The sequence below is a fragment of the Lacerta agilis genome, chromosome 12, assembly GCF_009819535.1.
Source record: "Lacerta agilis isolate rLacAgi1 chromosome 12, rLacAgi1.pri, whole genome shotgun sequence".
Classification (NCBI taxonomy): Eukaryota; Metazoa; Chordata; class Lepidosauria; order Squamata; family Lacertidae; genus Lacerta; species Lacerta agilis.
This window is the reverse complement of record NC_046323.1, coordinates 21542109-21557718: the sequence shown is the minus strand read 5'-3', so window position 1 is coordinate 21557718 and position 15610 is coordinate 21542109. Positions and strand designations below refer to the sequence as shown.

Here is a 15610-nt window from a genome sequence, read left to right as displayed (position 1 = left end):
AGGAATGGGTCTCGAAGGCATGCTCGGGTGAATAAGGCGAAGATGCAGATCCACACTATAAAGCGCGTTCAAAGCGCGTTTCCCTGCTCCCCACAAGAATCCTGGGAGCTGTAGTTTGTTACTGGTGTTGGGAACTGTAGCTCTGTGAAGGGTAAACTACGGTTCCCTGGATTCTTGGGGACGGGCGCTTAATGTGTATTGAAATGCAGAAGGTTATCTTAGGACAGCCTCTCCCCCCCCCCCACCGCCTGGCAACATGAGTCCTCCTTTAAAAACACCCGCGAAACCCTCAATAATATTATTGCCAGCCTTTTGCTATTGTTCTCCCGGTTCCACCAAACGAGTCAGGAAGGGAGGAAGAGCACAAGGGATGCGGAAGGATCAGGCGGCCGCCGCGTGTTTGAGGAGGGCCAGCTCTCTCCGAGAGGTGATCCCGATCAGGCCCTCTTGGCGTGCAGAGATAGATGCCCCTTGGGTCACGAAAGCCTGTGGCAGAAGGCCATCTGCTGAGTTTGCAGCCTCACCCTAGCCAACAAAATGTATTTTTATTAATGTATATAAAAGTATAAAGCAGGAGGGCGGGGGGGCCAGCAGAGGAAGGGAGGATGAAATGAAACCTGGGTCTCCTGCTTTGAAGTTGCAACAAGGCAGTCAAGGGAGCCCTTTGGAGACAAGCCCTGCGCAATAGCAGGGGAGAGGGGCGGGAGGGGGGGTCTCTCCTCATCTCCCTCTTGATATGGCCGACGCGCCTGCAAATCCAGGCTGCTCTGCCTTTGACACTTCAGCCGAGAAGCCGCAGACGACTCGCGCGCTCCGGCTCTCTCAAAACCAGCAGCCTCCGCTGTTGTTTTCACAGCCCGGGCTCAAAGCTTGTAAAAAAGTCTCCTGCAGATCTTGCAGCGAGGAGGGTGTTCTGTTCTGGTTTTTTTTTTGTTTTAAATCCCCAAAGAAAGAAACACAGCTCCTCGGATGGGCTGGAGTGGAATGGAATGGAAAGCCTCGATGCACTGGCTAGAACGCGCTGGAAAGCTTGGAAAGAAAAGCGGGGACGCGTTAGAGGGTTCTGCAGATCTTTAAAAAAAACAATAACAGAAAACACCCTTGTTTGCAAGTCTTTTCAGGAAGTAACTGCAATTCACCTGCCAGAACCTGTTTTCCAAATAGAGGGGGGGCGGGAATGGTGCGGGGATTGCAGGGACACGTTGGGTTGGACATACTTGAGTTAGGAAATTGTCTGCAGACCACGCAGGGATCGGAGTTGGGATCAACAAGGATTTCTCCCTCCCTCTTTCTCCCTCTGTGAACTTTTACCGTGCTTTGTGCCTTCAAGATGTCACTGACGATTTAGAAGGCAGGGAGTGACGCTGGGGGTTCCTTGGACAGCTTTATATCCAGGGATAATGAAATGTGACTCTCTTAACTGGTGGCTTGTGATGTGAGGAAAGACCGGCCGAAGACAGCTCCTGCTTTTGAAGAGGACTCTGTTTACACACAGGTCAATATTCAGTTCGGGGTGAAAAGGTTAGCCCTTGACCCAGGAAGTTCCCGCAAGTATGGTTCAAAAATAGCTCCGCTTCCTTCGCCTTTCTCTTAACTGCAGAAGATAAACATGGATCTTTCTCCTTCTATTGATTAATGGACCTACTTTGTATAATCTCGGGGTACTGTACATAATGTGCAGTCACAGGGCGCAAATAATTCGATGTAGGGATATCTGAGGAGGATATCTGAACAGCCTATCAAAAGCCACTCCAGGGGAACTGGAAAGGGTGCAGAAAGTTTAACCTCAACCCCAGACTCCGCTTTCCAAAAGATACGGAAGCAAAGTAAAAACCTGAGATATGAATATATTTATTACAGAGATTTGTAGGACCCGTAAAATTCTGCTCTGGATTCCTTTCTCCCCCCCCCCCCCTTTTCCTTTTTAAACACAGAATCTCAGAACCTTGGATGATTGTACAGAAAAAAATCAGAAAGTACTCCATCACAAATGACAACTGATAGAACTCAGTGTTATTTTCACTGAGTACATCCAAGTGGTTGTGCATCATGCAAGTTCCATCCACGAATCACATAAAATATACATTCGTTTGGCCATTCATCACATTCAGGAATTGGGCTGAAAAGACTTCAAGTCTAAGGAACGTTTCCTGGGGGTGGGGGGATCTCCCCTCTCCCTTTTTAATGATAATATTGGGGGTTGGGAATGATCCAGCACAGAGTTCGGGAAGGGGGGGGATTTAAAGCGGGGGTAGACACTAATAAGCAAGGTTTATTTTTAAAAAAACCCTAGTGCAATTTCCACTTTCTTTTCTAGCTCGTTCAAAGAAATAGTAGCAACCTATGATTTTTGAGGTATCTGATTGAGTTGAACAACTTTTCGTTCGTGACATCCTCACTTTTTTGCTATAAAATCGAATCCAGTGTTGAGAATGTAACCACCCTGTTTAAGCTCATAATCTTATCTAAACATTTCTAGAAAATCCGTAAAAAGATAAATCTCTGGGACAAAGTATTTACAGCCAACAAAACTCATACACACGAGAAGACAAGAGACATTAAATTAAAGTGGTTTAAAGTTCTCGAAGTCGTGTAAACGCTTTCAATAGTGCATCTCTTCGTGAATTTGGGTCTGACAGGTCTTTGGTTGGGAGGAGAAAACGGTAGCAATGTCTTTGGCAACTCAATTCTGGTCTAACAAATTCTCTTGATTGTTCCCACGAAACAGTCTTTAGAGATGAAAACAACGGATCAACTCTGAGGAACTGAGGCAGGCTTAGTGAGTGATGCTACTCAGAGTGAGGTCCTAAACTCCTGGGCCACAACCCAGCCAACGTGAGCCAGCTCCCATTGAAATCAATTGAGTTTAAAATAGTCACAAAGTCCCATCCCGCTCCTTTTCATGGGATTTAGGGATGATTTAACAGCGCAGTCCTGTGGCCTGCCTACTCAGGCGTGTTGGGTTACAGAGAGCTTGCTTGCAGGCCTTATAGGATCTCAGCCTCAAAGTTGCTAAATTTGTGAGAGAGTTCCATTAAAATCAATGAGACTTGTCTCCAGATCAGAGGGTTCAGGATGAGAGTTTGGGTTGCTCTCCGCCAATTGCGTGAGAGTCAGAAAATAAACTAGGGGATGAGGGGTCTCAGAGAAGTTCGAAACACAATAAATTTACTCTTAGATTGTGCCTTAGAGGGAGAATGAGCAGCAGCGTGTCTTTCAATTCGAGGTAGTCAGAGTGTCTGAGGTAGAGGAGGCTGGCGAAGGGGTACAGGGGGATGGGCTGGACTTTTCCGAGGACTCCTCCGCTTTCTCTTCGCTTCCTGTTGGGGTGGCCGGAGAAATGGGGAGCAAGCCCTCTTTCTCTCGCTTCTTCTGCTTCATCCTGCGGTTCTGGAACCAGATCTTGACCTGAGTCTCGTTCAGCTGCAGTGAGGCGGCGATCTCCACCCTGCGGGCCCGGGTTAAGTATTTGTTGAAGTGGAATTCCTTCTCCAGCTCTGTCAGCTGTTTGGTGGTGAAGTTGGTCCGGACCGTGTTGGGCTGGGCCAACATAACCGTACTCGCCAGCTTTCCCTAGAGGGGAGGAGATAGAGAGAGAGAAAGAAAGAAGAAAGAAGGAAAGAAAGAAAGAAAGAAAGAAAGAAAGAAAGAAAGAAAGAAAGAAAGAAAGAAAGAAAGAAGAAAGAAGCAACAACCCACATCAGAAGCGTTAACTCGAAGTAATGATTATAGGTGACATGAATCAATAGGCAGGCGCGCGCAGGTACAAACCATAGAAAAGGAGCTCTTAAAAGTGAAAGGAACTTGGTGGGCCAATCGGAAACCTGCTTATTCCTAAGTAAAGACCTCGTGAGTGGCACATGGGCTAACTTCTTAGTGTCCGCCTGTCCACTTAAACAGCAACTGAACTCACCTAGATCAGGAGAGATCTGAAGAACTGCTGCTTTGTGATCCACAGCGGGGACACAAACACATCAAACTGAGCGTTATAATATGGAGCTCAAATCACAACACGACCTTTCCCCCATGTCTGGAGAACCGGTACGCTTCAGGATCCCAACCATACCTGTTCCCATCATACCTGGGACCATCAAGTTGATCTGCATCTACCTTAAATGCAGATCTTCCGCGTCCACCTTACAAAAATAATCATAAAAGAAGAAAACTTCGGGCCCGAACTTTCCAAAGTCCAGAGGATGGCTCATGCAGGTGACTCACCTGTTTTGGGAGGGTTTCTCTTCACTTTCATCCAGTCGAAAGTCTGGGCGGGAGGAGAAGTCTCCGATGAAGGGGAACCGCAGCCTTCCTGGTGATTCGAATGCAGAGGAGACAGGGGGTGGCTGTAATTGGTTAGGGTTAAGTTCTGTTGCTCGTCCCCATAAGAAGGGTGGATGTACTGAGCAGAGCCCACGGGGCCCCCAGCATAAACCTGGGGCTGCTGAACCACGGACGACGAGACGTTTCCAGAGTAGAGCGCAGGAGCGCACTGGGGGAAGCCCCCATTAATCTCTGCCTCTTGCGCGAGTGGGTAGTGGCTGTAGCCCCCCGCACCGAAGTTCTGCACGCCGTAGGTCGGCCCACAGCTCGGGTGGGCGTAGGACATCCCCAGGTTGGGGTGGTGCTGGTAGGTAGCAGTCTGATGGTGGGGATGGGGGCTGATCTGGACCCCCCTGCCCACGAGGAAGCGGTCGTCCCCGTTGCAGTTGTTGGCACTGACAGCGCAGGACTGGAACGTGGTTGTGGTAATCCCATGGTCTGGGTGGTGGTGGTGGTGGTGGCGGTGGTGGTGGTAAGCACGGGGTGAGCAAGTGGCGGACTCGCCGTTGAGGATGGGCGGATAATCGAGGAAGGAATTCATCCTCGCCGTGTCCATCTATCACCGGTTGACCGGCTCTTCGGAGTCCTGGGTGACCGTGCCAACTTTCTCACTTCCTCCATGGGGGCCAGAAGAAAAATGATATGAATGTACAGTGAGACGACGGCCACGTGAGGGCGGCAGCCAATGGCTGCTGCTCCTGCCAAAGTTGCCCTGCTCCTTCCTGGTGATGGATCACCCTGGCTGTGGCATTTAAATTCCGAGCGCTCCTCCATCAAGGTGACGCGCAGCCACCACCACCTCCCTCTCTCCCTCCCTCTCTCCCTCTTTCCTTCTCTCTCTCCACACCCCCCATCTCCTCCCCCATCCCCAGTCAGCGCGTTGGGGTTTGAGAGCCGGGCCGGAGAGGCAGTGCGCGCCCAGGCGCTCAGCCTGAAGCAGCAGCAAGCACAGAGCCGCCGCCGGAGGGGGCTGCTCCTGCATGGATTTACGAAGGGACAGCCTTGGCTTGGCAGGTAAGCAAAGGGACCCGCGCAGTGCGTCTCCAGTTAGGGAGCTGCTCCTGCTGCTGTTTTCTCCAGGGCTGTTGTCGAGAGAGCACAGCTAGGCTACACCCTCTCGGCTACAGTTAGATCGCTTGGATCATTGTGGTCTGCCTTGGGCAGTCTCCAGCAGTCTGGGGTTGCTGTATGGGGGGGGGGGGGTTGGGAGAAAGAGAGGGGGGAGAGAAAGAAAGAGAGCAAGGGGCCTGGGGGAGGTTTGGGGGCATGGAGAGACGTAGGAGGACGGCGGCTGAGCTCTGCCAGTTGGCGAGGCGTCCTCAGCCAGAGCCCGGCGTGCGCGCGCGAACCGGCAAGAGTTAAAATGCGCTTGGTCCAGCCTCTCTCTCGCGGTTATTTGCATGGAAATGAGGCTCTCCATTGTTGCTGCTGCTGCGGGCAGCGTGGTTGGCTTTAATGCACGGGAATGGCGCCGTTGGCTCCTGGAGACGGGGAGTCAGTGGGGGGCAGTTGGAGCCGGGAGCCTGGGCTGAAACGGAGGCGGTAGTGTGCCTGCCTGGCGACTGGGTACTGGGTTGCTGTTTTTTCGAACGATCCGACGCTGCTGGGCGCGGTTAGAGGAAGGAAGCGCTTACAAAGGTTGCCAGGGAAGCTTTCTCAGGTTCTCTCCAGCAGCTGAGCCGCCAGAGCGCCTGTGCAAACTGTCAGGCCTCTCCTCTCTCTCACCTCCCATTCGCTTTTGCTCCCCCACCCCGCTTCTCACGTTGTATAACCTTTGCCTCCCTCCGCCCGCCCCCCCCCAGGAGTGTCCACGGGTTGAAACCATGAGGTCTAGAAAGATGCGAGTCTTTAAAATAGCAGCCCTCTGGATGGCATAGCCAGCGGTTAGGGGGAGGAGACTGTCTGGAGGAAGGGGCGAGGGGATCAACAGCGCTCCTCCAGGCACTTGATCACTAGGCTGCCGCCCTCCTTCCGAGGAGGGAGAAACGGAGCCGAGGGAAACAAATGGCCGGGCGTTGGGAGAGGCCTCTCTGGTTTCCCTCGAGGGGACCGCAAGTGCTTTCTTCTCGGAGATGTAAATCCCTGATTCCTCTCAAGTCCGTGGGGCCAGGAGAGACGCCTGGCTTTCGGTGGGGCTAGACCTGCCCCAGAGGAAAGGCAGGGTCAGCTTAAACCTGGAGAGGAAAGCCCCTGGGTTGGATGTGGGGAGGTGGTGGGTCCCACGGGGGCTTCATCTGCACAAAAAAAGGAGAGGTGAGCAGGGAGGACTCAACAGCACAGAATCCAGCATAAAATCATAGAATGGTAGAGTTGGAAGGGACCCCCAAGGGTCATCTAGTCCAACCCCCTGCAATGCAGGAAGGAAAACAGGCCTGACTAGAAAGAAGGCAAACTTTGCCTGCCAGAGTCCGGAAATAGCTATGACCTCTTATGCTTTCATCTTGCAAATGTGGAAATCAGTCCAATATTTAGCATTAGTGTGTTAATAGTTGTTGCTTCTGTGTTATCTCTCTTTCTCCCCCCCCCCACACACACATAATGTACGATTCTGTACCACCCTAGTCCCTCTGAAACTACAATACTATTTTCTTTCCTAAAATGCTGCTGATCTGGATTAGGCTGTTCTCCAGCTTCCCCTTTCTTCATTTTTTCCTCTCTCAAAAGCGAGGCCCACTCAAAATATTGATAAGCATGCATTGTATACTAAGACAAACATGCCCCGAATCTGGCTGTGAGACTTTGAAAATATCATACGTACTTCCTGTCTTTCCTTTGGCAGAGCTAAACTCGCTCTGAGTAGGACTTTAAAAACACTTCCTTTTGGCCCTGTAGTCACACCTCGGATCTCTCTCTCTCTTTTTCTTTCTCTGTGTGTGTATGTTTAAGAATATTTATATATTCTTCAATTTACTGGAAGGAAGGACAGATACAGAGTCCCCTTTACGAGTAGCCCCATTGATTTCCATTCTACTCATTGCACGCACAGTCACGTATTGCCCAGGAACGACGGTGTGGGAGTAGATCGCATCGATATGAGTGGCCAACTCATGGCCCTAGGAGATTTACGAGGAGGCGTTTTGTAAAACAAAAGAACGTGCATGTGGGGATTTAATATTTAGATGTAAAACTATGTTGGTGCATGCTGGCTTTGAAAACAAGGTATAAATCCTGATCTAAAGGAAGCCTTGTTTCCCATGAAAAGTTGGTAATTCCATTTGGGCCCCTATCCTCTCTCCCTCTTTCTCCTTCCTGGCCCGCCTTTCTCTGAGCAGAAACCTCCCTCCCGTGCCTGCTGCTTCGTTGCTCCCTTCCACACTTTTCTCCCCCATTTCTCCGCCATTGTTCAGAAGAACTCTTTCCCCCTTTTGTTACATTGTCTCTGTGGCCCAACGCTTTTGCATTCTGAAGCCAACACAATTACTCTGTTTTACCAGAACGCAGAAGGAGAGACATGGAGGGAGGGCGGGGTGGTGGCGGCCGGGGAGATCGGGGGAGGGGAACGTTTTTCCCAGTGTGCGGCGGAGCAACCACATTTCCCCATCCCATGTCTGCCTTCTGGAAAACGCAAGCAGCAGGCACACAGAAAAGCCCCCTAAGCTCGACGAAGGCCTTTTCCAGAGCAGGCCCTGCCCCCCCACCGGTTTCCCCGTCACCCTACACCCGCCTTATTTGTAATGAATCGGTTCCTCTGGTGGTTCTGAACGTCGTCAAACCCCTTCGCTGGCCTTCGTTCCTGCGACCAGGGCGCGTTCTGTTTTTGCGTTCGAAAAAGAATCTTTCGAATTTCTCTCTTGTTCGTTTAGAAAGAGGATATCTGGAAGGCTTGGCCTACTAGTTCTGATATGCGGGGGTGGGGAGAGAATCTGCTGCGAGGGGGGGGTGTAGATTTGTATGGAAGGCTTCTTTTGTTCTTTGAACCGGAGGCTCCCCCCCCCCAAAGCACACACACAATAAACCTAAGCGCTGCCTTCTCTGTATAAAAGGAAAACGTTCCGAAATGCACACCCGGAGTGGAATTTTCTGTGCCACAAACCAGGCAAATCCTTACAAAAAGCGTGGGGGGGGGGAGAAAAAGAGCGGGGGAGCGCCCGGGATTCCCTGCCGCACCTGAAGCTTAGCCAAGCTGTTGTTTTAACAGAGCAATAAAAATGAATTATGACTAACCGCCTCCTAGCTTAATGGTTTTAGACGGGGATCCCCAGCCCGAGCAAATACGTAAGAGGATTTTTATTTGTGCATGTGTTCCTGCAATTGATCTCTTTGATGACATTCTCATTCACAGAAAGCGTTTGATTTATGACTTTAGGAAGAATTGCATCCAGTCCTTCCAGCTATTACCCACGCAGCTCAGCGCCACCCCACTTAGAGGGGGTTTGCAAAACAGGGAAGCCAACGGCGACCACAACAAACGCGCGCAGAGGAGAGCAACCGGGAAACCCGCGCCTGCAAAGATCTGGGGAAGTTCTTAAGGAGCGGGCTGTAAATATCTACGCTGGCATATCTACATGCACACGAAGATATATGCTAACACCTACTGATAGGCTGTGGGGCAAAAAAAAAAGAAAAAGAAAAAAAAGAGGCACACTGGATTTTGCTAACAATCCGAATTGAAATCGGATTAGAGAATACACACAGCTATCCCTGCCTGGTAGCACTTTTAAACGGACCTCATGACTCTACACTTGTTAGTCCAGTTCCAGTAGGACTCCGTGCCCTCCAACAGCTTTTGTTCGCTAGACCTAGCGAAAACCACAGGATTTGAAAGCGATTTTTCATATGTGTTGCATAACATCCTAACCGCGTGTGCGTGTGTTTTAATTCTCTCCTCTGATTTCCTCTCTTTTAGGTTTCTTTTCTCGGGGCCTTCGGACAGCTGGGAAATCCATCAAACGCCTTCCTTTCTCAGCTCTGGCTCCCCACACCACCATCCCTCCCCCCCCTTTCCAAGGCACGGGTCGCAAAAGAAATAGTTAAAAATAGCGTTCAATAGTAGAAACCAGTATACCCTTCTGTCGATTTCTGGCTGTTTATGCAGCAAGGCTTGCTGTAGTGCTTTTTGTTTCCACTTGCAAATAATATGATATATTCTGCCTATACTACAATATCAGTTAAAACGTAGAAGAGAATTTTTATATAATGTTACGATATATTCAACCTATACTATAGTAAAACGTTTGAGATAGCACAGAAACATTTTAACTTGTGCTTCTAATGTCTTATGTGCATTCAAGGGGGGGGAATATATTTTTATGTAAGTTTTGGTGTTATTTTAGGTTTCTTTTTTTCTCTCTCCCTCATTTGAATATTGAGAACTTTGGAAATCCATCATTTACCGCTGGCTTCCCCCCTAATAAATATATTTCTAACGAAAAAGGACGAAGGTTGTGACCAAATTGTGTTGTTTTTTTTAAATTTTATTTCAGGACTAGGGGAGGGGCGGAGATTAACTTCCTTGTATGAAGCAGAGAGAAAGAGAAAGAGAGAGATAAAGATAAGAAAAGTGCTTGTAGCAAACAAGAATTTATTCTACCAAAAATACTTATGACAACGCATCCTAATGTAATACAAAAATAAAAAGAAAGTGAAGATACAATTTTGATATGATCACTTTCTTACAGGCCTTATATATTGCTTTTCATAGAAGGACCTAGAATGGGACTAGGTTTAAAACCGAGCACAACTGAAAGTGTCATAGGCAAACGGCAAAATAAGCTCTCCAACACACCGAGAAGGAAAAATAAAAATAAACAGGAAAATACTGACCAGGAAAAGGGAAAGAAATTAAATCAAGTCATCCCCCTCCCCCTCCCGCTCCCCCCAAAAAAAGGAAAAGGAGAGGGAAAAAATAACCCTTTTCGAAAAAGTTGGTCTGTCATTTCTCAGTAATTCAGATGCTGCAAGTCAATTGTGGTGAGTGTATCTGTAAAAAAGTCAAAGCTGTCAGCTGAAATATCTACAGGGCTGTCGAGGGACCCTGGCAAACTGGGGGAGACGGCGTCGGAGAGCTGTAGGCAGGAATCTGCGGAGAAAACGCTGAAGTCCTGTAAAGATGGGACCTCCAGGGCCTCAGGACTGTCATTGTTCAGGCCAGCTGCACAGTTCTGGGCCATTGTTGACAGGCAGTTGGGAACAGTGGGTGACTGATGCTGAAAATGTTTCAGATTTTTCTCATTGCTCGTTAAAGGCGAAACTGGGAAACTTTGGGACTCTCCATTGTGGACAGTGACAGCCTGCTGTTGCGCTAGTGCATTCTGCTGAAAAGTGTAGCCTTCCCTTTCCGAAAGCGCTCCTGAGACATTGTTGAGGGCTTGCTCGAAGAGGGATTTCTCCTCCTCCTCCTCCTCTTCCTCCTCTCCCCTGTCGTCTTCTGCTTTCTCGGGATCCTCCAAGCCTTTGAATTTCCCTTCGCTGTTCTGGTTCTCCTTGCACTGGGTCTGCCTCTTGTGCTTCATCCTCCTGTTCTGAAACCACACCTTGACTTGCCTCTCGGTCAGGTCCAGGAGAGCGGCGATCTCCACCCTCCTCGGTCTGCAGAGGTACTTGTTGAAATGGAATTCCTTCTCCAGCTCCAAGAGCTGCGTGTTGGTATAAGCAGTCCTCAACCTCCTGGAGCCCCCGGTCCCATTTTCGGAGATCTCCAGAGATTCTGCTTAAAAGGAGACAACAACAATCACCATTAGAATGAGACATACGAAAGAGGGGAGAGGGGGAGAGAGAGAGATAGATAGATAGAGAGAGAATGTCTAATTTTAAGATTTTGAACATCCAAGCCTGTTGGGGGGAAATGAGCTAGTTGGAGGGGGGGGGCTCTTTCTTTCTCTCTTAAAGCATTAAAATTTCAACTGCAACAAAATGGCCGCCCATGAATGCAGTAAATCCATTGTGTTTGCACTCCTGTGAGCCCGGTCTTGGACCCACTTTTCTTTCTCCCCCACCCTCCTCGCTTAGCTCCAGGAACTTGATTTGCCTCCATCTCCCCAACCTGCCCATACCCGAGCAAACTTTGATATTAGCCATACAACAATTTATAATTAATGCATCAGCTGCTTAGCTGAGCAAGAGCAATCTATCACTCTTCATTACTGTCAAATATCCCAACTCTAGGACAGCGAGACAAGAGGAGGGTCACCTCCAACTCAAATAAATCATCCCGCGCTAAACAAGTTAAGGGGGGGGGAGAAGAAACTTTGCTTGGGGTGGGGGGATTTGGGGGTGTCGGCGGGGTTGTTTTCTGAGGAATCTGCCTGTGGATCCCCCACCAGAACTCCTCTTTCCTCCAACGAACCCGGATTGGAGTGCCGTAAGTTAGGGAGGCACCCATCCAAGCGAGAGGGAGTGGGAGAAGAAAAAAAGGAGATATATGGAGATAGAGAGATCTCTGAGTCCCAGGAAGACTGAAGGTGCAGCAAAGTCTTTGAACTGACCTTTGTGGCTCAGGCAGGCTGGTCCAGTGGCGGAGGCCGAAGGAGGCGGCAGGACAGTTTTCTTGGAGGCTTTTTTCTCTTTCATCCAGGGGTATTCCGGAGGCTGGAGGGCGCCGGCTGGCACTGGGCTGCCGCTGCTGGCATTGGGGCTGTGCTTGGGGCGGCTGCTGCTGCTGTGGCGAGGGTGGCTGCCTGGGTTCAGGCTGGGGATGGTCTGCTCAAAAGGAGGAGGAATCAGTGTCGAGTGTGAAAGCGTCGAGTTCTTGATTGATGAACTTTGAAATGTATCACCGACAGGGGGAAAAGATGTCAGGCACTCAGCGAGCGATGGCTGACTATTGATAAAACCAATCTCTCGCTCAAATTCGAAATTCATGGCCTTCAACTCGCAGCCCCCTTGGAGAAAAAGTTCCCTCTTATTTAGCGCTTCTGGGAGGGGGAGGGGGGAGCAAGGCCCAGGAAAAGGGGGGGGGGGGGAAAAAACCGAGAGAGAGGGAGAGAAAGGAAGAGGGAGAGAGAGAGAGAGAGAAAAGGAAAAAAAATATCATAGAAGATCGCTGGTGGGGTGTTTTTTTTCTAATTCACTGATTACAGCCGTATGGGGACCGTGCTACTATTAAACTATTGAATTCATGGAGACAAGGTTGAAATTGGACCGAATTGGCTGTCACATGATTGCCTCTGCCCAATGACAATTTGGGCTTTAATCAAAAGAAGCCACTGTCTGTTTGATTGATCCAAAAAAGTCGGGAAGGAACGCCTCATTGGGGGCCAGCAAGGCATTATTTATACTTTTTTAAAGGGGGGAAAGGGTATCTCCGCCGCGCGCTCTCTCTCCCCCTTTTGCCTCCTAATCTGAAATGATATCTGAGGGGGAGAGAGAGAGAGAGAGGAGTGTGTGTGTGTGTGTGTGTGTGTGTGTGTGTGGTTGCCTGGGTGGGTTGCCTGCTGCTGTTGCTGTTGCTGCTGCCTCTGATGCTTAGCTTGGCCGGGGAGGCTCCTTGCCCCGCTTGCCGCCCCTCCGCACACTCCCCCTTCTCATTGTTTGGGACTGTCAAGCAAGCGCCTTGCACCTCACAAATCACGGGCGCACCTCCATCGGACGCCCTGAGTCATTAACAAAGTCATCCATTAATCTCCAAAGTTGTGACACCGCGGGCCCCCAACATCTCCACCGCAGCACAAAAAGTTCCACCCGGCCAGGGGATGCCAAGGAAGGGAGTCTTTGCTTCTGTTTGATTTGGGTTTGGTTTTTTTCCCCTCCCACCCCCCCCCCACCCCAAATCTCCAACAAAACCCGGTCCCACCTCTGTGCTGAGGACTAACCACTTCCTTAAGAAAAATTAAAGGACGGCAAGGTTGGGGTTTCCTCCCCCTCGATCACGACCTGGCATCTTTCCCCCCCGCATTTCTCTCCTCGTTTCAGCTGAGGGTACAGTATGGAGAACAATTGGCCGCCGGTCCCTGCCTCCATCCATTGTGTCGAAGGAATTTCTCCAGCAGCTTCGCTCCTAGGGGAAGAGTAAGAGCACGCAGGCTGGTGGGTCGCTACTTTCTCCCTGCAGTTGGCTTGACAGAAGTGGACGGTTCAGAGGAGATACAGATTTTCATTAGACCCTGGGACTGTAAACATAGGTTCCGATCAAAAGAGGAAAGAAAAGCGGGGAGGGTATCACAAAACAACATCCAGAGCATTCACACAAACGACACTGGAATCTGCTGATGCATTTTCTTTCCGTAGCCCCAATAAAATGGGGTCTGGCGAGTATTTTCTCTCTCTCGATTCCAGTGAAATATGTCAAAAAGCCAATGTCAGGAATTAAAAAAACGAAACAAAACCACAATAATGCTGCAGATTAAACCAAAGAGCTCTAAGGACTGTGAAACTGACTATCCGTTCCTGCCCTTACCATCTCGTTTTGGAGCGCACGGTTTATTCGATTTGCTCATTCATTCCGCGATGCCGATGGTTTGGACAGGATAGCTCTTCAATCGCCTCAATTATCATTATTTTATTTTATTTTTAAGGTAAATGAGGGGAGGGGTGGACAGCGCTGGAGGAGAAGAAGAAGATCCAGAAGGACACGGTGGGAACGAGGCGAAGGTTTCTTCTTCTTCAAAGCAAACCAGGAAAAAGGCCGCGCATCTTCCTTTTTTTGGAAGAGGGCTTTCTGCAAGGCGAGAGGGGTGGGATGGAAGAGCTCTCTTTCTATATTTATATATTCCAGTGAAGCCCGAAAGTGCTCCATCCGCTACCTCGAGTCCTTGTTAGATTTCAGAGCAGAATCCTGAGCAGAGCTTGGAAGCGCTTAAAACAATAAACTGACCATTACTTCTTCAGGTGGAGTGAAGCTAAGAAAAAGAAAAAGAAATGTTTTTAAAGGTGATTTAAAAAAAAACAACAAGCAAATAAATAAATAAATAAATAAGCAAAACGCCTTTTTGATTTCAAGCAAATAAACTCCCACAATGTGGATCATGGGCTAAGGAAGGGTGGGGGAGGGGCCGAGATATTGCAATAATTTGTTCGCATTAAAAAAAAAAGTAGATTGGGGTTGCTATTTAATGCATCTTTGACAGGAAAGGAAGGAAGGAGGGAGGGGAGGGGAGGGAGGATGGAAAAGGGTGCCTTACAAATATACATGCTGTTGGAAGATGTAGGCTGGGTTTCTTTCCTCTCTCTCTCTTTTTAATTTTCTTGCTTTTACTCCAAACAAAGATCCGCTGAAGCCTGCGCGCGATCAATCTTCCCGGGCCAAACGCTTTGACAGCTTCTGGCCTTTAAGAACACATTTGAAGCTTCTTGCTCTTTCCCAGATCAAATGTGGCTGAGAAAGAAGGGGGGAGAAAGAGAGAGCGCAAGAAACGCGAGTAAACAAGGAAAAAGAGGACGGCGAGGCTGCTTCTGTTCCCCAAATGGATTTTTTTCCTGTACTAAGAGTGGAGAACTTCCTCTTCTTCGCATTACCCTGAAAGACAGCTCCGATCCTGGGTTTTCTTTTTGTTGTTGTTTTTTAAACCTTTACTCCCCCCCCCCATAGAATATAGGTGCTAGAAGTGAAATGGGTGGGAGGGTTTGTTCGAGGACCCGCTAGGAGGAAAGGCGAACGTGGGAGAAGGCTGGGGCAGTTGGGTCCAGGAAGGCTTTGTGAGTCAAATCGGCGTGGGAGGGTTAAGGCCAGCATTTTGGGGTGGGCAGCCTAATAGAAAAAACACCTGGAACAAAGAGGCTGGTCAACAACAACAAAAAAACCCATGCCCTCCACCCAAAAACCCCTGCAAAACCAAAACAAACAAAAAACCAAAATTTATATTTCTCTAAATGAAATCCTAACAGTATGTGATACAGTCGAGTGAGTGCAGGGAAAAAAATTTAGGTGACCCTTTTCCTGTAAAATAATAATAATAATAACGCGCGCGGAGAAAATATATGCAGCATGGAGGAAAACAAGAAAATATATGCTTTTGAAACGAGATAAAAATGGGGAAGTGACTTCCCCTTCCCAGAAAATTGTCTTAAAAGGTTGGTTTTCAATACCCAAACAGTCAGTTATTGGCCACTGATATAAGGTAACCTCTCTCAAATTAATTTGAACAGGAGAATATCCACCATGATCCATTTTCGCTTCATCTTTCTCCAAATGCTGCATTCCGGAGCTGCAATTTGGGATTTTCACCCCCATCATAAGACTCTTTAAAAACTAATTAATGCGTTTTAAAAGGCTGGGTACAGCCTTTCTGCAGTCTGGAGCGCGTCGCTGTAAGTATATATGGGACTTGCCTAACTCAAGCTATAATAAGGTTTGTATGGATTGCAAAAGAATAACACAGAGTTATGTTTCTTTGCATTGTAGTTAGCTACGCCTTGT

At 48.8% G+C, this 15610-nt stretch overlaps 3 protein-coding genes across 6 annotated transcripts; 1 reads left to right on the top strand and 2 right to left on the bottom strand.

Annotated features, from left to right (window-relative positions):
* Positions 1 to 3145: 3145 nt before the first annotated feature.
* HOXA1 (homeobox A1) lies at positions 3146 to 4901 on the bottom strand. The gene is given in 3 exon segments (XM_033164969.1): positions 3146 to 3543; positions 3545 to 3573; positions 4219 to 4901. Coding segments are annotated over 3 exon segments (1011 nt in total). The 5' UTR covers positions 4874 to 4901; the 3' UTR covers positions 3146 to 3216.
* An 81-nt stretch (positions 4902 to 4982) lies between these two features.
* Positions 4983 to 9693, top strand: LOC117055448. Of its 2 annotated transcripts, none has more exons than XM_033164974.1 (3): positions 4983 to 5331; positions 8600 to 8774; positions 9164 to 9693. In XM_033164974.1, exons 1-3 carry the CDS (start codon positions 5003 to 5005, stop codon positions 9305 to 9307), a joined length of 648 nt encoding a protein of 215 aa, XP_033020865.1. In that variant the 5' UTR covers positions 4983 to 5002; the 3' UTR covers positions 9308 to 9693. The 2 variants fall into 2 exon arrangements, with proteins under 2 accessions (XP_033020865.1, XP_033020866.1); XM_033164975.1 differs by having other exon boundaries at positions 8600 to 8778.
* A 116-nt stretch (positions 9694 to 9809) lies between these two features.
* On the bottom strand, positions 9810 to 13748 carry HOXA2 (homeobox A2). 3 transcript variants are annotated; one of them, XM_033164964.1, is made up of 4 exons: positions 13652 to 13668; positions 13068 to 13364; positions 11742 to 12170; positions 9810 to 10966 (listed from the first exon to the last, which is right to left on the bottom strand). In XM_033164964.1, the coding sequence occupies exons 3-4, from the start codon at positions 12115 to 12117 to the stop codon at positions 10197 to 10199; spliced, it is 1146 nt and encodes a 381-aa protein (XP_033020855.1). In that variant the 5' UTR covers positions 12118 to 12170; positions 13068 to 13364; positions 13652 to 13668; the 3' UTR covers positions 9810 to 10196. The 3 variants fall into 3 exon arrangements, with proteins under 3 accessions (XP_033020855.1, XP_033020853.1, XP_033020854.1); XM_033164962.1 differs by lacking the exon at positions 13068 to 13364 and having other exon boundaries at positions 13652 to 13748; XM_033164963.1 differs by lacking the exons at positions 13068 to 13364; positions 13652 to 13668 and having other exon boundaries at positions 9810 to 10963.
* Positions 13749 to 15610: the final 1862 nt, after the last annotated feature.